The sequence below is a fragment of the Rhea americana genome, unplaced genomic scaffold (genome assembly GCF_003343005.1).
Source record: "Rhea americana isolate MKP2758 unplaced genomic scaffold, rheAme1 scaffold_2, whole genome shotgun sequence".
NCBI classification, from domain to species: Eukaryota; Metazoa; Chordata; class Aves; order Rheiformes; family Rheidae; genus Rhea; species Rhea americana.
This window is the reverse complement of record NW_028186149.1, coordinates 8,558,355-8,583,132: the sequence shown is the minus strand read 5'-3', so window position 1 is coordinate 8,583,132 and position 24,778 is coordinate 8,558,355. Positions and strand designations below refer to the sequence as shown.

The 24,778-nt window shown below is 36.0% G+C and overlaps 1 protein-coding gene across 2 annotated transcripts in view; it reads left to right on the top strand.

Annotated features, from left to right (window-relative positions):
• CEP152 (centrosomal protein 152) overlaps window positions 1–22,006 on the top strand; it is a 34,179-nt gene extending 12,173 nt beyond the window's left edge. For both annotated transcript variants that reach the window (XM_085303421.1, XM_085303422.1), the window contains 20 exons: window positions 481–681; window positions 1,418–1,565; window positions 2,784–2,875; window positions 3,771–3,919; window positions 4,953–5,160; window positions 6,040–6,153; window positions 6,264–6,394; window positions 6,571–6,699; window positions 6,848–6,983; window positions 7,790–7,981; window positions 8,590–8,862; window positions 9,301–9,432; window positions 10,479–11,129; window positions 13,803–13,977; window positions 15,423–15,602; window positions 18,344–18,425; window positions 18,508–18,614; window positions 19,353–19,509; window positions 20,499–20,602; window positions 20,826–22,006. In XM_085303421.1, the coding sequence (XP_085159547.1) occupies window positions 481–681; window positions 1,418–1,565; window positions 2,784–2,875; window positions 3,771–3,919; window positions 4,953–5,160; window positions 6,040–6,153; window positions 6,264–6,394; window positions 6,571–6,699; window positions 6,848–6,983; window positions 7,790–7,981; window positions 8,590–8,862; window positions 9,301–9,432; window positions 10,479–11,129; window positions 13,803–13,977; window positions 15,423–15,602; window positions 18,344–18,425; window positions 18,508–18,614; window positions 19,353–19,509; window positions 20,499–20,602; window positions 20,826–21,868 (4,404 nt within the window). In that variant the 3' untranslated portion in view covers window positions 21,869–22,006. The remainder of the gene's footprint in view (window positions 1–480; window positions 682–1,417; window positions 1,566–2,783; window positions 2,876–3,770; window positions 3,920–4,952; window positions 5,161–6,039; window positions 6,154–6,263; window positions 6,395–6,570; window positions 6,700–6,847; window positions 6,984–7,789; window positions 7,982–8,589; window positions 8,863–9,300; window positions 9,433–10,478; window positions 11,130–13,802; window positions 13,978–15,422; window positions 15,603–18,343; window positions 18,426–18,507; window positions 18,615–19,352; window positions 19,510–20,498; window positions 20,603–20,825) is intronic.
• Window positions 22,007–24,778: the final 2,772 nt, after the last annotated feature.

Genomic DNA, 24,778 nt, shown 5'->3' with positions numbered 1-24,778 from the left:
TCCTGTGTCTATGGAGGAGGGTACTGAAGCATCGAAGGGACAGCACAAGGCAAATCAAATTCTCGTTTGGATAACAGAAAGGATGGAAATAGTGACAGACCAGGCCCATAATTATACTGAGGTGATTTTAAGATACTTYATCTAAGGATGCTTCTTGAGTTTTGTGAAGGGGATATGGGAACTCGGTAAAACCCTCAATATAAATTAATCAGCTGAGTTAGAGATATACAGAGAGGAAGGTATCTTAAAATATGCCTAGAGCTCTCAGAAGTTTCACTAACAAAATTGCTGGAAGACTGATTATGTTTTACTGACATTCTGATTTTTGCCTTACTCATTTCACTTAGAGAATAGATTACTGTTGAAATACTAGATTTCTTGTAGGAGTTCCAGCTCTAAAAAAATTACCACTCAGTTACGAAACTGTTAATGTTTAAGATATGCAGCTTTTCAGATCTACTCTTAATACTGTTCCTACAGCTACTGAAGCAGTCCAAAGTGGCAGAGGTAGCCATAGAAAGCATGCAGAAGCAGCTGTTAGAACTTCAGCGGTCAGACGCCCTTCAGCGAGCCAGAGAGCAACATGAAGCTGTTATTTCAGCACTCAAGCAAAAGTATGAAAAGCAAGTATTATTGTTAGAGCAGAAACTTGATACTACAAACTCCGCACTCCGAGAGCAGGTGAGAATGGATTTTGAGACACCGTCTTTCAGATGCTATAGGGCTCCACAACTCTCCTGAATAGCAATTCTTGACCTGTAATCATAATTTTCCCTTCTGAAAATTGTTAACTAAATGGAAAGAAAATTATTYGTAAGTCTCAATATTAGGAAGGTTGTGTGGTATGTTCTTACAAAAATCTCCACAGTGATACTGTAGGAGTTTGCATGTAGCTGATGTAGAGAAAGCTCTATTTGAAAAGAAGGCAATAATTTGTCTGTTGCCCTTCTGAGCTTTTATCTTGTACACAATCTTTTTTAATTTAAAAAAAAATCATTAGGTATAAATTTGGGAAGGAAAAGGGCTACTTGAGAAATGGTCTGATCTTTTGCTACAAGACAAACTGTTTATAACATACTGACTAATTCCTAAGCTTTGTTCTCAGAGTGATTGTGGATTCCCAGACCTAGGACAGTTGCTTTATTTTAGAAGTAAAGAGTTAAAAGAAGGAGAAAAAAACAAAACAAACTGTCTTTAAAATAGTACTTAGTATGTTCAGTGAGATTTGTCATGTGATTATAGAACTTATTTTACTTAATGTTTAATAACAGTTGGTTATGCTGTTAAATATATTCAAAAGGTGTAGCCTATGCAGTCTTCGGGAAATTGCCCTCCTCTTTCATATGAGGGAAATAAGAATTTGATTTCTTTAAAATTCTTTTCTTGTAATGTGAATAAAAATAATCTTGCTTCCCAGAATGAGCTTTGCAATCGCTTAGGAGAGCATGTTAAGCAACTTGAAAAAATGCTAGAAGAAAACAAATGCGAAAAAACCGAAATAATAAACCGTCTGACAAGGAGCCTAGAAGAAAGCCAAAAGCAATGTGCAAACTTATTGCAAACAGGTCAGTCTTGCTCATACCTTGTCTTTTCTTGTCTTTTCTTTGATTTGACTCAAACTTTTTGAAATACGGAATAACACATCTGTCTTCCTATTGAAATGGGATCTACATCAGTCTAAATGCATATTAGACTGTTTCCTACCCAGTACATTAACCAGATTGAACTGAAGCTTAGTTAAAATAAAAGGCAGGGGAAGAAATATGCAGCAATTCTGAAATTAAAGCTTTTAAGTTTTGAAAGGTTTAAGTGTAAACRGCCGTAACTTTTTTCAATAGGTAGGTATTTCTGAGCAGAGCTGTGCTTTTGCATACATTCTGTACTTCAGTGAAAAAATAATTCAGTGTTAATTACCATTGCACATTAAATTGTAATGAAAAGTAATTGTTTTGTAGTTGGAGGTTGATTCTAGAGAATTGATATTAATAGGATTATTTTTAATAGTGTGTAGAATTTTTTTTTTTTGCCCTTTATATGTGTGGCTTGTACCTACTTTTGCATGTTGAAGTTTTTTAAATTTATTATGTGTCTTTTCATAGAATCCAGCCATCTTGACTAAATTAAACGTCTGTTTTAATGGATCCTGATTTGAGAGCCTGTTCTGCTTGAGAACTGGTAGTCTAGGAAAAATCAGTGTTTGAAAATGTCAGGGTGAAAGGGAACCTTACTAGTTCTTTAAAATGTAAATACGTAATTATGAATACAATAGGATATTTAAGAGTGTAACTGCCAACTGAAGAAAGATGGTGATTTTGCTCTGTGCTATATTCATCGAATATCTTAAATTGGCAACTTCACAAGGCTACTCTATTAATTTTGGGAGGAAGGGAAGGTGACCTGTTTTCCAGGATAGTCCTGTTCCTGCTGACTTTCTGGCACATGTGCATGATTTTGTTTTTTCTTCTGGTGATGTGCAAGGACAGTGAACACTTGTCATGTYTTGCGACTCATGGCTTTTATTTTAAAGGTACTATTAAAAATTTTGAAGAAATAAAGCCACCATAATAGTGCTAAGCTTTAAACAAACTGCTGTTTAGAGAACCTTCACCTCCTCACTATAGCAAGAAATACTCTTTCATGTAATTGTTTGTATTGGAGAGCTCAAGGAAATAGAATAATACCTTTTGTGAGAGTCAATGCCACTATTTTTTTCAGATGTTATGATTCTTGCTTATTTATATTTCTGTCTCTCCCTCTCCCCTGCCCTTTCTTCCCTGCAATAGGCTCGATACAGGAGACAAATCAGTTACGGCTTCAATTGCAACAAGCTCAGTCTGCACACATGATAAGCAATAACATGAACAAGGCTTTGCAGGTTAATTCATTTTATTAAATATGTTACCATTTTGACTCTAGATGGGGGCATTATGGGTAAGAGGTTGGTAGGTTGAAACTTTCTATTCSTCTCTTTTTGGAAACAGTGTGTTTTCCTTCAGTGAAGAATTATCYGCTGCTTCTCCAAGTATTGCATGTTGGACCTCTCTCTTTTTTTTAAAAAATATATATATTGTATGCAAATATGTTAGCAGCGCAAATTTTATATTATACATCTATCCAATCTACTTATGGAACAACAAAAATGTAAACTTGCAAGTGCTATGTTTGGACATGACCAGGAATATCCTACATTAGACTATAGGAATATTTAGAAATACAATGTTCTGAAGTCTGCCTTTTGCCAACCAGAGGGAATACTAAGGATTTCTCTTTCGAAATATGGTTGGAAGTCCGTGTTTACGGTATAGTTCAGGTATTTGACTTGTGTAAATCTGTTAGCTTGGAAGCAATGACTCCTAATAAGTACTAGAGTAGTAGTCTGTTTTCACAGATAAAGTATACCCTTTTTTGTTTAGTAAAATAGATGACAGCAGTGTAGCAGGAGAGAAGAACCAAGAGCAAAAGAAATCATACTTAATTTCCCAAGTAATCTGTAAGAAAAAGGACAGGAAATATTCAGTGATAAGAAAACATTCCCCAATTAATTTGTAGATTTTATTATGCTTTGCTGGAAGAATCAAAAAAGATAGTATAACAAAACTGTTTATTGTAGAATTAAACCAATGCTAGGATACTTCAATAAACAAGCTTAACATTTAGAAATAAGAAGAGCTCTACATATCTGTTTTTGTAGGAAGAGTTGTCATTAGGCCTGATTTGTTTGCTTAGAGTTTCTCTGCTCAGTGTAATTTATTTCTGTTCCTTCCTTTAAGGAAGAATTAATGGACCTGAAGGAAGAAATAACTTTGTATGAATCTGCTGCCAAGCTTGGAGTGTTTCTGAATGATGCAGGTGGAGAGCTGAGTGAATCTTATGTAGATTTGGGGATTAAAAGCAACTGGAAAAAATCAAGATTCTGCAGGTATTGAGTGATTCTTAGTAAAATCTAAAGCCCCCAAGAAGTTATACAAGTAATGCATAATATCTGATTTGTCAATAAATGATAGTCTTATAGGACTACTATGTAATTACTTCAGAATATTTGGAATAATGTATATATTGTCAAGGGATCTGGGAAACAAAGAACTGAATTAATACCATAATTTGAATGCCTAATTGCCAGCTGAGAAATCTTCAGACTTTTCTTTGCTTTTCTTTAGGTGTGAGATTGTTTTGTTTTCCTCCTTTTGGTGTTATTTTGGAGGGAAGGGGATATTGTAAAATTAAGTAGCAGCATCTTTTTACTATAAGCTGCTCTAAAAACTGAAACCTCTTTTTTTTAAAAAAAAAAAGCTTTTTGTATCAATTACTGCTGGAGTAAGAAAGCATTTCACAAGTAATGAGAAATTCCTCATTATATTGTTGCACTATGCCTAAAACAATCGGTGTTACATGGCAAGAGAGATTTGATTGTGTTCCAGAAAGCTTGAGACCTGCTTAACTGTAGCTTACCCCATATGGGTAAAATCTAGAGCATGTAGTAGAGACTACAGTAATGTGCTTGAGTGCTCAGTCTGTATGTCAACAGCATCTTAATGTCTCAGTACAAGGCAGCTATATCTTTTTTGGCCATAGAAATGCATAGTCTTCATGTTAATTGTGTGGATAAATGTATAGATACCTTTTTGCTCAAATAATTACACTTAGTTACTTAAAGCTGTCTTTTAATACAACCATTCGAGAGTTGTTTCAAAACGCCTCACATAGTATAACAGCAAGTCTTTTATGGAAATAACAATGAAAAACCTTTTCTGTACATTAATTACAACATGACTAATAAAACTTTTGTGTCCGTTTCTCATTCTTTTTACTCCTATCTTATACTTGAACGACTGTATTGCTGGTAGCATTAGTTGCTCGTCTCTTGCTTCGACCACCTTTCAAATATCTGTGTGCGCGCAAATTATTTTTGTTTGTCTTTTATAAAATGGAACTGGTTGTGTTTTCCCTACTAGTGCAATACAAAATAGAGACCTGGATAAAGAACTCTCTAAAGATGAAATTATCATAGAATTAAAAGCTGAACTGGAACGCTTATTGAGCAGTAACAAAACGAAGAGAAACAAGATTACTCAATTACAAAATGACCTTAAAGATTGCCAGAAAGCATTAGAGGAATCCAAGCAGTTGCTGAAAGCAGAAAAAGCATCAAAAGCCTCAGAGGTTTGTTCTTTTTCAGCTTATGCTTTAAAAAAAGAACTTGTGGAAGTGCACTGAATTTAAATGAACCAAACCAACATTTAAATCTCATTTGAAAACAGACCAAAGARTGAAATTGTAGCTGTGTATTTATGGCAGATAAGTAAATCTGTTTGATCTCTAGGCTGGTTTTGCAATTTTGGTGATACCTTGTTCTGTATCTTCAATGAAAAAGAAATAACCTGAAGAAATCTCAGAACTTGAGTAGCAATATCTCTTATTAGATGTTCTCTGATGTGAAGGCCTGGGTGGTACACATTAATGGCCACTGCCTTTTCTTTTTTTTTGGGGGGGGGGGGTGTCAGCATTCTATTTTACTGGTGCCTTATTTAGTTAAAAATATCTCAGAATTTCTCTGGGAAAGCTGATATTATTAAGTTCAACAAGGAACATTAAATAAGTTACTTTTTGATGATTCTACTAAGTAGTTTGATCACTGAAGAATCTTCTCCATGTTGTATCCCTCTTCACCCTGGTATTTTAACATCCCTCTATAAATTGGACAAACATCTAATATCTGCTTTTGTAATCCATAAAATGTGATCTCAGTATGGGATAAGAAAAGAATATGCTTAGAATGTACACACGCAACTGGATGGTAGCTGCCATTCAGCTTGCAAATGGGATATCAACTGTGTGCTTCTTAAACTTCAAAATATTACGAATTTCAAGAATTCATACAGAATAACAGTGATGCTATCTGTATATTTTGCACTGCAATCATTTCCTTCTTTCTTTTGTGAGTAAAATGTTTATCCAACAGTTGTAACTTTTTTTTTAAAGCATCAACTTCTAAAGCAAGTATACCTTGAAAGATCTCATTTTAATTTTGTTTTGTTTTAGCCTGTGAAAAATCTGAATGATACTTTAGTAGCTACTCCATCTGTTTCTGATCATCTTAAGGAAGAGGTTCTGAGACTCAGAAAGGCTAATGAAAATTTGATGCAGGAAGTTGAGGTAAGATTGAAATACTGTAAATTCCTTAAAATAAGATTGACCAATAAAGTTGTGCCAAAATCTGCAGTTATGAAAGTTTCCTTAAAACCGTTCTATTGACTTTTGTTCAGAAGCATGCTCTGACTATTGAAGAACTGAAAGCAAATGAGGAAAAGCTGAAAAATTCAAATCAAGATCTCTGTTATCAGATGAGACAGATGATTCAAGATTTTGATGAGGATAAACAAGAAGCTATTGACAGGTAAGCCTGTAGACTCTGCTTACTTCCATTTGTTAACTTTGGTCCTGCGTGTATGTCCTTACACCAGCTAACTATAAGGAGGGCAACATTAAAACTATAATTTTCCTTAAAAAGAAAATGGAAACAACCTATTAAGAAGAAAAGTAGAGTAGTATTTTTCTCTCTCTAAATCGTAGGTGTGAAAGAATGTATCAGCAACATCATGAGGATACAAAAGCTCAGTTTGAGAAAGACATTGTGGAGAGATGTGCTGCAGAAAAACAGCAGCTTATTCAAACTTACGAAGAGACAATATCACAGTTCAAGTAAGGCTTATTCGTTTTTCCCTCTTTCACTGAAAYTTCTGCATTTCTTATCTAGCACTCAATGCTAATTACACTATTTGTGAAAAAATGAAAGTTTGTTCTCTGAATGTGAGGACTAAATTTGTTATAAATAATATGTGGTCTGAAGGGCTGACGTGGAAGAGCTGAACAGCGAGATGACTGCAGTGAAGGAGTTTTATATAGCAGTCTGTGGTGAGAAGGACACCTTGGAAACTACTTTAAGGCAGAAATTTGAGGAAGAGCAGCAGCTGAAAGAAGAGAAGGTACTGATGAAGATACCTATAAATTGTATCGTTTGAGACTGTTTTCTTAAGATATATCCAGAAACATATTTAATAATTACTTTGGGAAGGTATTTGGAAGCTATGCAGTTGCATCAGAAATCTAGCAAGTGTGGCATATTGGTTGTAATTTAACCTGCTACTATGTCCCTTGGTTTAAAGTAGAGAAGTATCCCTTCCCAATAGCTACTTATTTTCACATAGTGATGTTTCTAAAAATCATAATTATGACTCTTTACAGGGCTGAGTCAGCAATGTGAATTTTTATATTTGTGAGACTTTTTCGAAAAAACACTTGTTGATCATAGAGGTTGTCTTATATTTTCAGAATAGTTTTCAATAATTATTTAATAAATTGAATTTACTCTATTGATTTAAAAACTTGCTTTGTTTTTCCAAAGCTATTAGTGTGAAATGATGAAATAAATAGGTCAGCTGTCTTGCTAGGAAGTACAGTARAGATAGGCAGCTTAAAATATACTGAAAGTAAAGATACTGACTAAGAAAACTTCTTTTTGGAGCAACTTACTCCAARTAGTTCAAATATAATGCCTTAAAACACCTCTTGAGAGAGCTAAATCTCTTATCTAGATATCATTGGTAAGATCAGTGTGCAAGCTTTAGGGAGTTAATTGAATATCTTCATGCATGCTAATCACTCTGTTCTGGAATAGTTTGCTGCACCTTTGGGAACTGAATACTTTTATAGAAGTTAGTCCAAGCTGATGTTTCTTGTGTGCTTTGTGGGTTTTTTGTTTTGTATTTTTTGTTTTCTTTTTTTTGCCTAGCTTAAGAAACAACTACTAGAAGAGAAAGAAGTCTCACTTAACCATCTGAGGATTGAGCTTGAAGAGAAGTACAACAATTCTATCATAGCAGCAAAGAACCAATGGCTGAAAGAAAAAGAAGTTTATATTAAACAGCAGGTTGAAAAGGAAGTTGCATTAGCCAAAGTCCAGTGGGAGAAGGAAGAGAAAGAGGTTGGAGCTTATACTAGAGGATTTTAAGTTACTTTTTTTCAGAAGGAAAACTTGTATATAGATACACTTATATTATTCTACCATTTAAAATAGTTGTTAAGGATCTGTTGTTTTAGGAGCCTCTGAAGTCAGTAGGTATTAGACACACTGTAGAGATGTCTTATCACAGCTAATCACTTGCTGAAGTGTTTCAACTTGGTATCTGAGTGAATGGTTACATTTTTTCTGTTTTTCATTCAGGGGTCCTATAAATGTGTGTCGCCCACCTCATTGGCTAAAGCTGTGGTGTTGCAAGACAAAAGCATTCATTTTTAACTGAGTATATAGTCAGAAATGTAATTGGGGAGAGGAAGGAAGGATGAAGCATAAAAGGACCTAGTAAGAAATGTCTCAGTTAAATTTTTATTATTATTCAGAAATGTAGATACTTGACTTGGATGGAAGGAACACACTGCCTTTGAACATGGCTTTGCTTTTCTGTCAGGGAGGATTATTGGTGTAAACTGAGTTTCTTTGATATGGGTTTTGTTGCTGTTAAATGGTGGTCAAGTTCTAATTATTTAGATATTAGAGAGATTTTTTTTTAAAAAAAATATTTTTTTCCACAGGATAAAGAACAAGTCATTGCAAAAGTAGAAGGAGAATGGCAAAGCAGACTGGAAGAAACAAGAAGAATTTTAGTTGAATGTAATGACTGCAGCAGCCAAACTGACCAAGGAACAGTTACGGATGAAACTTTAGATAAAGAATTAGCAAGGATTGTTGAGGATCAGAAGCGGCAGCTCCAGAAGGCACTGAAAGAAAAGATGGCCTCTGAAGAGGCCTTAAAAGAACTTGAAATAGAACTGGAAAATAAATACCGTAAAAATCTTGCCAGCCAGGTAACAAATAATTGTTCTGTCYGCCTGGAGGCGGTAAAACTGATGTGCAAATGTGCAGAATAGGTCTAGATATGTTTTAAGCACTGTCACCTTAATAATTTGTACTTGTGACCTCCTGAAGAAGCAGTAGCATATCAACTTGTTCTCCTAGATATTAATTTTTCACATCTTACACAGTTGGTAAAGTTTTGCAGGAATTTTGAACAGAACTGTGCAAAACTACTTGTGATTTATACCATTTTTATTAAGGAAAACATGATTAACACTGTCATCATTTTGGTAGATGAGAACAAGAAATGCAACAGATGCAGCAGGTCTGATGAATTTCTACAAACAGTCAATCCAAACTGAACTATTTTCTTTCATTGTTATGTGTAAATAGTAATGAAATTGTTTTCAGTGCTGGTGATTGAAGTAGCTTCTTTTCCCTGTTTATAGGTAGATGCAGCTTTAACCCAAGCTCATGCCAAGTGGCTACAAGAATTAACAGACCTCAAAGAGTATAAAGTAAATCTGAAAGCAGAACAAGAAAAATGGGAAAGGGAACACAAAGAGACTGCAGCAAAGCAGGTAGCACAAAATAGTTGCTTTATATGTATTGCTAAACTGTTCAGTTTCCTAAATCTTGTACTCAGCCAGAGAAATTAACAAACGTAAATGGGCAATCATTAAGGAGGCATGTTTCTAGTGTCCTGTGACATTGAGGGTTATTTGTCTGTAGGGTTATGTTTGTATGAAAACTTGAAAATCATTTCTGAAAGATTGCTAATGATCCAATACTTGAGAGAGAGAAATCATAAAAATATAGTCTCTGCGGAGTGAATCAGTGGGTAACCTAGAACCAAATAAGTTAGTAGATACAAAAAAATACAGTGTGAGATAAAAYTAATAATTGTTGTTGAGTGGAGAGGTTGTAACTATACCTCATATACCTCATATAAACTAATAGAATGTTCTGTCCACATTGTCAACGTCTAAGGAAGGATATTAATATTCTGTGGCCCTTATAACAAGAACATGTGKTTTTTTTTCTTTTTATAAAAAACAAAAAGTTTTAAAGTGGGCATGGCTTAGTCTTCTAATCAGATTGTTTCATGTCAGTCATAGAATCACAGAATGACTTAGGCTGGAAGAGGCATCTGGTGGTTATACGGTTCAAGCTCCCCTCCACCTCCCCCTTCAAATCAGGGTCAACTTGGTCATTTGGTCAAGCTGAAGTTTACGCCTTTGTGACCAGATAAACACTCATTCTTTGCCCAAAACACTGGTGTCCTGCATCAATGTAATAGAAGAGGAGTGAGGATCTCTGTAAGAAGATGCAATTTCTTCTGGTTGAAAGGATTTTGTGGCCTTGMATGAATGACCATTAGTAGTTTTATAGTCTCTATATTATGAAGCTACACTGCAGGGGGTAGTGGTGTGTGTGGGAAAAGCTGCTGGGCTTATCTTACTCAACAGTACAATGAAATGTATTGTAACAGCATATCAAATGGCTTAATATATGGTGGTGGTATTCAGCTGTTTCTTGACTCTTGATGCATTTAATTAGTGTAGTGCATCATGCTTTAAAATTAATTGTGTGTTTGTTAATGAGCTACCTCTGTTATATTCACCAGTTAGCTCTAGTTCTCTCAGCTGCTGAAGAGAAATGGAAGAAAGAATTTGAGAATACAGAGAAATCTGGACTGAGAATGAAAGAACTTGAAGAAAAGGTGCTTTCTCTCCAAAGGGAATTGGARCTAAAGAAAGAAGAAATCCCTGCAATTATCAAAGCAGAAGTAGCAAAAGCCCGGGCTCAGTGGAACAAAGAAAAGCAAGAAGAAATCCTTCAGATCCAAGAGCAAAATGAAAGAGACTACCGTTCATTTTTAGATGATCATAGAAACAAAATTAAAGAAGTACTTGCAACAGCAAAGGAAGATCTTGTAAAGCAGAAAAATGACCTCTCTATACAGAAAGAGGCAGAAATAAAGATGTTACTAGACCAGAAGCAGCGAGAATGGGAAGCTCAGCAAACAAAGAGACTTCAGGATGAAATTATTCAATATGAGGAGAGGACATTGTTTGAACTTGAGTGCTTGCTAAGAGAAATCCATGAAGAACTAGTCAACTGCACAAAAAATGAGCCTTCTTGGAAGGATAAGTGTTTCAGCACTCCCATTCAATTAAATCAGCAATGCAAAGAGAAAATAAAGGCTTGCCTACAGAAGGCCTACAGAAGCACAGTTTACACAGTCCTGGAAAAGGCTGAACAAGAATGGAAAGAGGTAAAATTATAATTTTTAGTAGTTATAATTTATAACTACCAACCAGAAAGGTTTGGGAAATGACAGTTTGACTCTACATTTTTTTTTCTCTTAATTGAAAATATTCATATGATCCTGAGAATCAGTCCTACATTTGAATTCATTAATATGCCCTTTAGAACTATAAAAGGAGGATAGATCTGCCTTCAAGAAGTGAAAAGGAAGAAGGTGGGTGTAGCTTTGACATTCTTAATGCTTAAGCTGGGGAAAATCTGATTAGAAATCGCTTTATTTCTAATACCACAAGTCATTAATTAATGGGATCCACCTACCATCTTAAGTTTGGGAGCCTTTTAAGAGCTCCTTGTGACCTCTTAAATGAGTAGTTCTATAATTAAAGCCTATGTTACTAGCTGCCAAACCAGCGCATGCAAATAGGTGGAGGTACACCCTTGAGCTGTGCTGACCATTATATAATAATGGTCTTACACTACTGTTCTAATAGTTAATGCATCTGTAGGGATGGACTGCCATCCCTTCGGCTGGTTGCTTTAGTTGTCATCAAAGTAACTCAAGTCAAGGCAAAAGCAAATCTAATCTAAAAGCAGAAAAATCTAGTCTAAAGCAGATTGTTTACAAAAGTTTGTGATAATGGAAACGAAAAACCGTGCTTTTGAGTTATCCAAATATTCCCCCACTGTATATAAGCTGAACACAAGGGACAAACTGAAATATTTTCTGAAGTTGTATGGTAAGGATTTTGGTGTATACACATTTGTGTGTTAAATTATTCATGTCTTCTGTGTATTTAGCAAGAATTAGGCACTTATCCTTTTTAAACAGGTTTKTTGCAACCTACTGATAAGTTCCTGACAGTCTTTTAAAAAACAACATCCCCCAAGCATGGTATATCACCTCACTCTGCAGACTATTTATTTAGAAACAGCATGTTATTGATATCAAGGTGAATTATTTTTTATAATAAAAGTAAAACATAATATTGTATTCCTAATTGCAGCAGAACACAAAGTAAATGATAAACATAGCTGGAGCTCTGTGGCTTGCAACCTAGAGATAAAATGGTGAAACATCATTTCATTTTCAGATTGTGATCTCAGTCTATTCCTTTGGAGTTGGTAAAATTACACTAATATAATCATTAGGTCCAGTAGTTCAAAATGATTTTAGTCCATCCATGAAGCTAATTATCATCTTTACAAAATATCAAGCATACTGCCTTTATCAGACATTAATTTTCCTATCCTTATTCTTAAGAGCCTTGATTTGAGCTGATTCCAATATTTAGCGAAGGTATTCATCCTGGAATGTATGTTTTACCAAAATAATTGTTGATAAAATGAACATGCCAAACAGTAATCCATAGGAGATGGTTCTCATATCTGTGACCTCTGGGCTATTCAGTGGGAAGACTTTTTACAGCCTTTCTGGGAGTAAATTTAGCAGTTCTAATATTCCACTGAGGTGAATGTGTAGTGACCATGGATCACTTTTTTTTTCCTTCTGATATAAAGGTGAAAACACTAAACTCTTGCAGATTATCTGTAGTGAAAGTAAATAATTGACCAATTGTTTTATCTCAGGTATAATCTTAATCTTTCTTAACTTTATTGTGGTATAGGAAATTCTTTTTTTTTCTTTTTATGTGCCTGCACAAATGAGGGAAACTATCCTGCTTGTCTTCARTTAGTTTAGGACTAAGCAGAATTTTGTCCAAAAGCTCCTTTTGTATTTCTGTTKTCTTGACAGATTCCTCTTTTGCAATGCTTATGCTTGCAGTAAGTTTTTGATTATGGGGAGCATCCCATTGGAAATGCCATTGCTATCCGACATTCAGCAGCTGKAGAATTATCTAAGAATAGGACATAAAGAAATTTGTCTTATTTTTCAAGTAAAGGCACCAAATGAGTAGTGGTGGAAATAGTGTCATGAGAAGTAATTTCATATTCAGTATCCAGTTTCCTAGTAGTAGCAAGTTTCTGTTCAGAATTTAATTCTCTAAAGATTTTGTATCACAAATTGCACAATWAAAAAAAATCAGAATTTCTTACTTAAGTTTGATGCATCTTTTGCAACAGATATGCATGCTTTTTGGTAAACTGCTGATAATAAGCAGCTTCAAAACGTTGATTGGTTTGAACCACATTTGAAGCCTGTGCATGGTAGAATCCTTATACCCATCCTTAGTAAAGTCTTGTATTATGCTACCATAACACTAAAGAAAAGTGACTTTATTTCTCCTGATGACTTACTTGTCCCTCTACTAGCCATGTTTCTGCAGAAACTTGCTAAGTGAGTCCAAACCCTTTTTTTTGCTAGATATGCCTTTGAATAGTTGAAGCTTGCTTGCTTATTTTTTTTAAAGACACTGTTTAATTGTATGATATTAATGGCTACTGACATTTCTAAAGTAAAACTCTGAGGAAAACCAGGTACTACTAYTGCAATGAATTATATACTAGGTATGACTTTCACATGTTAGAATAGAGAYTTTTCTCGCAATCCAGGCTGCTATCTACAGTTCTATGACAGACTTTAAACCTAAGACACACTTGCTAAAACTAATTGGGCYACTAAGGGTAACTTGTTTTTACTCCTAATATTCTCTTTTTTTAAGTTGTTGTTGAACACTTTTCTGCTATGTAGTGAGTTTTCAGATAGTGTTTTCAATTGCAGAAATATGAAGAACTGCTGAGTAAGGTAAATGAAAAAAGATACTCCTGTGTGCAAAGTGGTGAAGGAGAAACTGGGGACATGGCAAGACCTTCTGTATACAGTGTTGGACACCAAGTAGAAATACAAAGAATGCTAAGACAACTGCCACCTTCACAGGAAACTGAAACAGATAAAAGTACTGGTTTTGTTCTAATTTAAATTGATAGATCATGTATCATACAGTTAAGCTTGTTAATAGTGGCTTTTAGTAGTTGATGATTTGTCTAATGCATGCTTATATAACTTGTGAATGATATCATGATGTCATGTGGATGATAGAGGAAGATGCAGTTTTTCCCACATTAATGTTTAATGCTGTAATAGCTTGTACTGTGTTAGAAATGCCCGAACTGCATGACAAATGGTACTGGTGTCTAGCATTACTGATCTAATGCTAGATTTTTAAGAGCTTTATTTTTAATGAATATTAGTAGCTTTCAGCTTTTTAAAACTATTCTTCAAGAATGAATAGCTGTAGTATCTGCTGTAGATTGAAATACTCCTAGGTGATTGTGGACAGAGAAATGTTAATACCTTCTGTACTTGGCAGCTAGTAAGCAAGCCTATGTTGATCATGCTATGCAAGATATAATCTGTGCCTCGAAAATGGTAATACTAAACTAATGCTTTGAAGCTGAAATAATATTATTTCTTGACAGTAGATGAAGAATTTTGTCTTCATGTAAAAGACATTGTTGTGTCAAGAATGATACTTTACCTGGCACAGTAGATATTTGTATTCTTTTAATCAATAACTTTGTTTTAGGAAATCTGAATTTGCAGGATTTTTCTTTTTGGAGATGGGGGTGATGGTGGTGTGTGTGTGTGTGTCTTTTTTTTTTCTTTTTTTTTTTCTTTGCAGCATTGTAGCTCTTCACAAGCCATCATGCATACTTTGGAGACTATAGCTGGGGAAAAGCTTTAGGGGAGGCACAGAAATCTCTTGGGCTTTTTGTTTAGTTTAAGCTCTTATGCAACCAAAAAAACATAAAGCAACAAAACCCAAGAGAGTCTTTGGCCTTATGCCTATAATGTGGCTTGAATTCCTTCAAAACCAAAATAACAAGCTGTCTATTAAGCACAAAACAATACAAGCAATGCATCTCTTCTGTCTCTAGAGCTCCCTGTCCTGGCTGTAGAGAGTGGCTGTTGCTCTCCTGGAAGTAGCCCAGTCTTTGTAAATCTCTTAGCTTAACTAGACTCAGCCGCATGTGAGCCTTTGCAGCTGGGAGCATCTCTCTTTCAGATGATTCCAAAAGCCTCTATTTGGCTTTTTCCTATTTTTTTTTTTTTTAATCAATATGCAGATCTCATGACTATCTGTGCTCAGACATCTCTCTAGAATCAGAGCATCAAAAATATGAGTGTATGGAGGCTATGAGGGCTTAAAGACTTGATAGATGCTGTTGCACGTTCTGTAACTGGAATCTAGCCTCTTATGATTCTTTTAATTGGGCTAATACACTGTATGCTTTCCTAGTGAAAAAGAGTATCTAAGTTGCATGTTAGAAATAGTAAGATTGGGTTTGATTCTCCTTGATCCCATGGGTGATATATAACTTCTAGTAATTGCTGTTGCAGATCAGAAGTGTAAGAAAAGGAACTTTTGGTCTCATGAAGATTTCTGCTCTGAATGCTGCTGCCAAGAGCTTGAAAAAMAGGAGACTGTGTGCCAGGATTTGAAAAAAAAGTTGGAGAAAGCCTGCAAACATCTTCAACTTGCTGTAAGGGAGCACAAAGCTAAGGCAGAACAAATCCAAGGTTAGCATTGTTACTCACCTGGAAAAAACTTTGAAGAGCTCTGCCTTGTTGGCTGCATGGAATCTTTCATCTCTTGTGTTGTAAAGCCTTCAATGGATGTAATGAGTGTGTGTGTGTGTGTATAAAACAGTATGCATATAGAAAAAATAATGAACTCTTGGCCCTAAACATTACTATCACACATGTGTGATATTAAGAAAAAATACAGGAAAAATGAACATATAACAGATCATCTTTGAATTTGTGTACATGTGGATCCCATTGCCAGTGAGGGTTACATAGATTTATATTTTTATATATGAGTCTGGGAGGTCTTTAGCTGGCTCCTTTGAGGCTGTATTGGTACTGCGTACATACTTATCCCCGCATAGCAGGAGTATAAAGAGCAGAATGGCCTCAAATGCTACTTGGTTCCTCTTGGCACCAGCGTTAATAAGCCATTGTCCACAGTTTCTTGTATCTCCCTGTAGTTAGTAATAGATTTAAGCTGTAATTGTCCTGATTTCTTTTTTAATCTTAAACTAGGATTTAAGTAGTTCTTATTTAAGTAGTTTTTATGTAGTTTCTTTGCCTTTCAAATCAAGACATTCTTGTGTTGCTTTGCAACAGAGAAATATAGGGCAGAATAGTAGATTTCATCCTTTTTTTCTTTAGGTATCTTAGTAAAAGTCTCTACCCATAGTAGAAACTGAGATAACATGGATAATACTGTTCTATATTAAACCCCTTTTCACCTGTACCTGTAACTACCTCTATCTCTTGCTTTCTGGGCCTTGTATTTTGGCTGTTTGCTCAGAGGAAGTCTTACCGATTCATCTGTCTCTGAATGGTAGCAAAGGTAACTTTTGTTGTCTAGGTTGGTTTCTGAGAGCAGTTGTAGAAAGAATACTTGCTCTGCTTAGTTCCTATGYTCGAACGTTTGTTTTCTTTCCTGTTTGAGATATAAAAGGAACCCTGTGCCACATGGTAAATTCAGTTGGTATCTGAGGAACTCTTTTACTCCTGTATTTAAGTTGGTAGATGTCTTTGTTTTCATCATTAGAACAAAGAGGATGACTTTCTCTCTGAAGAAAAACATGCTGGCAATTTGAATAAGAGCATMATTCTCCCTGCCATGTTTTTTTTGCTTGGGCTTGTCTTGGTGGAAGATAATCATGGACACTAAACGTGTGGCAAATGGTCAACTTAGAGTAGATGCCAAGTAGTAGGTTATACCAAGCGACTAAGTACACCATGTGCCACAGACTGGTTTGTGGTGTGGGGTTTTTTTTTTTTTGGTAATATGAAAATTCTCAATTGCCTGCTCTAATAAATTTTATGGTCAGCAAGGAGCAGTAAAAGCTGTATGTTGTAAGGAAGTCATTCTTGCCAGCTAGCGGACTTGTATGAACAAGGCCAGGTGGGTAAATTATCCAGATCTGCAAAATATTACCCTCTGAAATTTTTGTCCAAAACCATGTAACTTGTAAACTTTCTTGAGCACCAATGAAAAATTGAAGGATAGTAAGAGATCTGCTGATGAAAACAAGGCTACTGCTGTCACTGAGAACATCAGGGATACATCTGTCAAATGTTAAAAATGAGATGAAAACCACAAATGAGAATTCTTGAAAGCTTTTTCCAAACTTGAGCTGTTGAGTTGCTTCATTCTGTATTTGTTCCTTGCTTTTTGTTTTTTTTCATACATCTTCCTAGAGAAAAAAGCAAAATTTATCTGTCTTTTCCAGGGCTCTATCCTTTATCTTTTCTATATTCTGTCCGTGAAAGCTCTGATTTTTTTCTGCAAAGAGACTCTGTTTTGATAAAGCATACCGCTCTTCGTGGTGTTGCTTTTTTTTTTCCTCCTTCTCCTTTTATATTCATATAAGAATTTCTGTGACTGGATGCATTAGTAGTATCTCCAGCAAGCATATATGATCAAGGATAGGTGGGAACTGACACCAGTTCATGCTGCTTTTTTTCCCTAATAATAAACTGTAGATTTCATAGTTGTATCAAAGTTTGTCTATCACTTCTTCAAGTTACGGTAATTACCTATGCCCTTTTCAGAAATAACCATTTTCTTAGATCACATTAAATGGCTTGTAAATGGATTTTCAGGATCTTTAACTTCCACTTCAGAAAACAACACGGTGGTGTTAGTATGCTGTCTGTACTTCATGATCAACAAACTTTGGTGTCGGCTCAAAGCCCAAAGCTTTTGGAGGCCTTTTGTCAGCTTCACTGTTTGCTCATTCTYTGCTGACTCATAATATTTAAATGGTTTTAGAAGCACTGAGCACAATTCAGCATGAAAGTCCTTTTTCTGTAATATCAGTTTGTGATGATTAAGAAACAAACATTTTAGCTTTTTCCATCCCAAAGAAGCTATGGTTGCTAACCCACAAACTAATCATTCTTTTCTAACATTTGTCAAAACAACCCTCATTATTTTCTCCCACCGTTTCTATATGCCCATCTGATATATGTGAAGTTTCACCTCCAGCTCAGGCTCAGTCATGGCATATAAAGGCTTTAGGATTACTTACTCTATTAGATGGTTTTGTATTCAGATTTCACTGGATTGAGTTCTGATCAATTTGTTAATGCTTGTCACTAACAGCTGTGCATATGCTGTTGATGCTTTGTAATATTATATTCTTACACCAGAGATAGCAGTTACTATGTAGTAACTTATGTTGAAGTCTACTTGAATTTAGAGAAGTACAATGAATTATGGTTCATGACTTTTTTTTTAATAGAAAACGAGAAGGCTCTAGAGGCTCTAGTTGCAGAAAACTCTGAGTTGAAGATTAAACTCAAAGACCTGAGAACACCGCCAAGGTATAAAAAAAAAAAAAAAAAATCTAATTTTTCATAAGACAAGCTGCCTTTCTTGTGCTGTTTAATTTGTGTGCTTCTCCAGGTCACTGTCAGAGGGTGCCATCTCAAAACCTTGTACATCCTGTGATACTGTAAAAGGGCTGGAGGAAATGCGTGTTCAGTACATTAAAGCTGTGAGCAAGATTAAGAGTAAGTATTAAAGTATAAAAGGCTAGGAGAGCAAAATAATTTCCTTTGTTAGTTCTTCCTCCTTTGGCYAAATCACGCAGGAATCTGACAGCAAAGTCATACAGGAATTACATTTGTGTTCTTAGAGTAAATGTGAGAAATGGAATTGTCTTGTACAAGGCTTAGTGTGATGGTTTAAGCCATGTTACACTATCCTTACTTTGTACAATATTGTATATTTTTAAATGGTAAAATCTATTTTGTGAACTAATCTTGTTTCTCTAACAATYTACCTACTCCTTTAGCTTGTTTTGTGGAAACCTATTTTTACTCTTGTACTATATCCTGTGTTCTGGGCCTTCTGGGCCTTAGTCAGCCTTTTGGCAGAGAAAGGGGACTAAGTCTGCTAGGTCTTACTTGACAGCAGCAGGTCCCCAARTACCAACTATACTGCCATCAAAGAATTCCTGGACCCAGATTTACTAACATTCCTCTCAAATCCCTGTGCTTAGTGTTGGCTATTGGCTAAACGCTGCTGAGGAGCCAGTGGCAGCCAATATGAAACGTTAAACAAGAACTTAACCGGCTGGCTCTGCGTCCTGCACAGCATTTAGCCAATAGGCAACGCGAGGTGCAGGGATTTGAGAGGAATGTTGGCTGGTAAATCTGGGCCCTTGCTGCCTTGCTCTAAGTCTGCTAGACAGTCCCAGTTCCTTTTTCCCTTTAGGGAGTCAGTACTAATGAAGTGTATTTGCTTAGGTGATATGCTTTGTTATATCCGTGAAAGTAAGGAGAGAGCAGCTGAAATGATTAAAGCGGAGGTTTTAAGAGAGCGCCAAGAAACTGCTCGGAAAATGCGCAAGTACTATTTGACGTGCCTTCAGCAGCTTCTTACTGATAATGGGAAACACGAAGGGTAAGTTCAGTTATGTTTRTCTGGGAATTAGTATGGCTTTTGAAAGAAGTGCAGTAAACTTCTAGTTTAGTGTTGAGTTTGTCCAGTTGTGGTGCAGCCCATCTTGGAGCAAACCACGTCTAACCTGAAGTCTTACTGGCCTGCTTTGGTATTCCAGCATGAGATTCCCAGTGAGTTTTATGACTGAGAACTTGAGTAGTCTAATATACTATCTAGGGTTCTTTGACTCTCCTTTAATATTTCCTTCAAGTAAAATGCAAGGTTGGAAGAAGAAGAAAAAGGAAAAAAAMCAGCACTAGCATTTTGCAACTGTTGTACATCTTAATTTTTACTAGTTTAAAGGTGATCTTTTAAGGTTGAGATAGTAAAAATTTATTTGTTCTTCACTGTTCGTGTGAAGCACTAAGACGACTAAAATACTTCTAGTTTTGTTTTTGGTTTCCTCTGGTCTTGCTGGAAGGCTTGTCAAAGTAGTCTGACCTTTCTGAGCCTCAATTGAAGAAGCAGGGCTGGTTTTGGATTGTTAACAAATCTTTTTCTGGAATGTGTATATGGCAGCTGATCACTTGTATTTTTTTTTAATGCCTGTTTAACAGTCTGTATTAAGAAACACCTCTATATGTGCAATGCTTTAAACTTAGCAATTTTCTAGTGATTTGTATAATATTCCAAGGTAGAATCTTGTAAGCCTTATCTATTTCCATATAATAGAAATTGATTTTAAGGACGGTATTTTGGACAATGGGCATTTAAGAGTGAACACTAGAAACGTCCTTTATGGTATGTAGGCTTTTGTCTAAAAACAAAGGACTAGAGAAAACAACAAATTCTGCTTTTTTTTCTGTAGTATAGATCTGTTGATAAATGGTGGTTGACRTAGAAAGTCTGTGCATTCTACTGTTAAAGTTATTGATGGCTTTAGCTGAAATGACATAGGAAAAACTAATTAACCTTAAMCTAAACTTTTAATGTTCTGTGATTCTCGGCAGAGCTGAAAAGAAAATAATGAATGCTGCCAGCAAGCTCGCTACAATGGCTAAAGTCCTTGAAACGCCTGTTCGACACATACCCCAAAGCAAAGCTACCCACTCAGGTATGTTGGATTAGATAGTTCTCTTACTTGTCCTAAAGGTTTAGTGCATATAGTACTGAAAATACAGATGGGCAGTGAAATAAGTTTTTTAAGCTTGCCAACAGAAATGTAGACATGAGCTGCTTATTTTGATAGTGCTAATACTGACAATTCTTTATAAAAAGTGATTTTTCTTCCAGCGTTGTTTCCTTCAATTAATCAGTTTCCTTCCCTTCTCTTGTAGCTCTGCTATTAAATTCTGATCTGCCAACTGGAGTTGAGCACTCAAAAAGAGATTTCATGCTTCAAACTAGGCCAAACCATATGGAAAGCAGATCATGTGCTGAAAGTACTACCCAAAAAGCCAATGATAAAGTTGTTCAGAAATGTGTACCGCATGACTTGAGAGAGCAGTTTGATGCAGTGCAGACTGAAACACAATATGTGCTTCGTGAAGGAGTGACCCCAGGTTTCCACAATGGGAATAATTCTAAAAACCTACATGTTACTTCAAGAGATGTTTTGTCAGAGTTTTATCCAAATGAAGATGGAAGAAGAGAAAAATACAGCCCCATCGTAAATGCAGACAAAGGACTGTTGTGTGCAGCTAGCAATATAGCAAATCAGAGTACCCCTCCATCTACTTCTCGAGTAAAGCTAGGAACTAAACATACATCCAGCCGTATGAACGGCCTTGCTATCCCTGGGCCAACTCATTGCATGCTTGAGAGCCAAAGTGAAAGAACAGTCTTGAAAGAAGATAAATGTAACCAGCTGTGTGGAAACCGGAAGACCACATCTGAAAGAACTCAAGATTTTGATGTTCAAGGAACTCCAGAAAAGGATGAAAGAAGCTGCAGTGAATGGAGTTCTGTGAATGGAAGTCTGCACCTGGATAGTGGCAACATGTCTTTGCTGTATCCTGAACAAAAAGCTGGTACTAATGACCAAGCACAGATTGTGTATTGTGAAGAGTTTCCTCACATCAAGTCACTCTCCTCTGCAGATGAAAATGCTAGTACTTCTGAGAAAAAACCTACTCATGACAAGATTCTTGGCACAAAAAACAGCATAAAAGTTTACAGTAAAGACCATCTGAAAGTGAACCTAGAGCATACTGCATTCCTGAACTCGGACAAATCAAATCCTGCTGTCACACAACTCAGTGCATCACCAAATTCAAATGYAGGAAAATGCTGCAACCAATATTTGAAAAAAATGGTGCAGGTTCCCCAATCTTTTCAAGAAGATAGTGGTTTTGATAGCCCACTTTCTAACTTGAACTGATATCAGCAGTTCCCAGTTTTGTGTGTGTGTGAGATGAAATAATATATTTAAATAAAAGCTTGAGGAATGGGGAAAACCTGATCAATGTTACACAATTTGAGACTGTTACCTGAAGAAATGCTATAAAATTAATATTAATGGAGACTTCTGTTTACTTTGTCTTGAYTTTTGTAGTTTATATTGTATATGTTTATTAAATAGAATCTATTTTTATATTTTAAGTTTAGCTTGCAGTGCAATTTTTATTTATATAAAACAAAGGTACTGTAACTTGTGGTGATCTTTTAAAATGGTTATGAAAACTCCAGAGCTCAGTATGAGAGATCTTTTAGGGTTTGTTTGAAATGTCCATTTTGAAAGACCCCCTTTAAGCCTCTGTGCATACCTGTAATAAAAGCATAAATATTGCWTATTTTTATTAAATGATCGAATTTCAAGTATGTCTTCCCTTGGGTACAGAAAAAATAGCTCATACTGAGAGGAAGAAGGTTTAATTTAGAATAACCATGTTTTGCAGATGTTTCTTAATAGCAAAAACTATCATTTTTAAAGAAGATGCAGTCATGTTTCTCTTGATGCTTACCTTGATGCTTCTATTTAAAGGCCTGCTCGTGTTTTGTAGGGAACTGTGAAATGCCATTTAGACTTTTGCCTGTATCCATGGGGATGTGTTTTCCCCCCCCACACCCTTGCTTTTGGCATTACATTTCATTTCTAGGGATACTTTTGTGAAGGCAGGAGTTCTGCTTCTGGCTTTATTGGCTCTTTCACTTTTGTTTACATAATGTGATTAAATAATACTTACTGCCACTAATAATGTGGTTATGGCCCAGCAAGTCACATGAACATTAATACAGAATATGTAAACAAAAAGCTTCCCCCCCCCCCATTATTTTGTAGGAACAAACCAACAACTCCCTGCCCCTGCCTTCAGAGAGATAGAACCTCTTAACTACTCTACCCCTTAACTACAATAAGGATGCTCATTTGGTCTTTCAGATTTGAACARTACAGTCTAATCTGAGATCTTCCTTCATTTTTACAAGGAAAATAGTGTAAGATTCAAGAGCAAAACATAGTTAACTTCCTTTTTTWAAAAAAAATTGCCTGTTTTATCTTTCAGGCCAATTGGCAAAGCAGAATGCATTACATCTGGTACACAAGACTGATTTGTGACTTGAAGCTTTGTCAGGAGGTCTAATGAGAGGAATCTGAATTTCTTGGTGGCCCTTAGTGTTACCCATAAATCCAATCCCACTTCCTCCTCAGTGAAGGTGGGATTTGTCATCTTCAGTGGGAACAAGATCAGGCCACAAGAGACCTCTTGTGCCTAAACAAACATGGACAGTGGTTAAGTTCAGGGGCCAAATTCCAAGCTCTTAGCTAAGGAAATAACTGTGGCCTTGTCTGTAGGGGAAAGTTTTTACTAGTTATCCCACTCTAAACCCCACATGGATACTTATTTTTTTCCTTTAATGTAAGAGTGGCTTTTTTGGTTAGCTTAAATGTTTTCCCAAATTGCCTGAGCTTAAAAAAGTATGTTTATTCCAGTATAAGAGGTGCTTGCACAACTTGCTTTCTTTTTTATTTCCTTYTTCTTTTTTTAAACAGTATATCAGATAAATTTATTCCTTGACTTAATCCAGAGACCTTCCTAAGGTGGACAAAGCCCGTGTCCATAGAAGTAAATATGCAACTGTTCTGAAGGACATGACAGTATTCAGCTAGAGTAGTCAAGGACCCATCTTACAAGCAGCTGTAGTRAGAATTTTGCCCAGTGTTTCAATGCAGCATGTATGATTGTGTTTTTTCTATGTTATCATTCACCTGAGATGGAGTTAATATCTTATTTGTAGCTGCTCCCCAAAATGCCAAGTTTAGTGCATATATGAAAACTGCTTTCAAAATCCTTTTGAAACTTTTTGGAGTGCTTGCGTTTTATGTCATCTCATTCAATGTTTTTTTTTGTTACATATTGTAGTTTCTAGCTTTTAAAAAACTTCCTACACTTAAAAACTCATTGACTTTAGTGCAGAATGAAATACTTAATGATCATAATCACGATAATCTTTGGACAGCTGCCAATTTTCAGATTCTTGGTTTAGAAGCTGATGTCTTCCACTGAAGCAAATGGATCTTGCTTGTTCCTGTGCACACTGGAGAAAGCGAAGGCTGCAGCAGATCACAGCAGCGGTAAGGTAACGAGGGCAAGTCTCTTCAGCAAATTTCAGAGCCTGGCTTGGGAAAAGGTTCTCGTTTGTATGGCTTTCCTCTCTCTTTATGTGACAGGAAGAATATATCAGGCAGACAGGCAAAAGAGGCAAGGCAAAAAACCTTTCCAATCACAGCTAGTAAAAGTAGGAATATTTAGGTTGCTGTTTTAGTGTATATCATATCACAGTACAAGACAGTATCAGTGACCAAAGTTGTATCGTATGTGGAAATGTATATGTGGGTAAAGATGCAGTTAAATCCTTGCTCACCTAATTCTATGTTACTACACCAACAGCTCCAGAGAGCTGCTGAGGGGATTCTATTTTCCTTAATGATAATCAACTGCAAAGGCCTGAAGAGAAGATCCAGACCCAAACAGCAGCAGGCATTCCCTGGTGAGTAAAAGTTTGAGGAAAAAGGAAATATTTAGCCCAAGAATCAACAGCTCCTAGTCAAAAGCATTCCTCAGCCCTCATTCTTGTAACGTCAGTAGGAAAGAATGAAGCAACAGCAGGCTAACATAAGGGTGGCAACTCCCAAAACTGGCCAGCTGACACCAGTAGGAATGGGGGATGTGGTGTTGCAATATATGTGGTTGGACTAGTACAGTTGAGCCAAGATTGTAACAGCTACTAAATGAATATCTTAARTAAGTTTGCTGTACATTTTCACCCATTGGGCTATACTTCTGAAAAC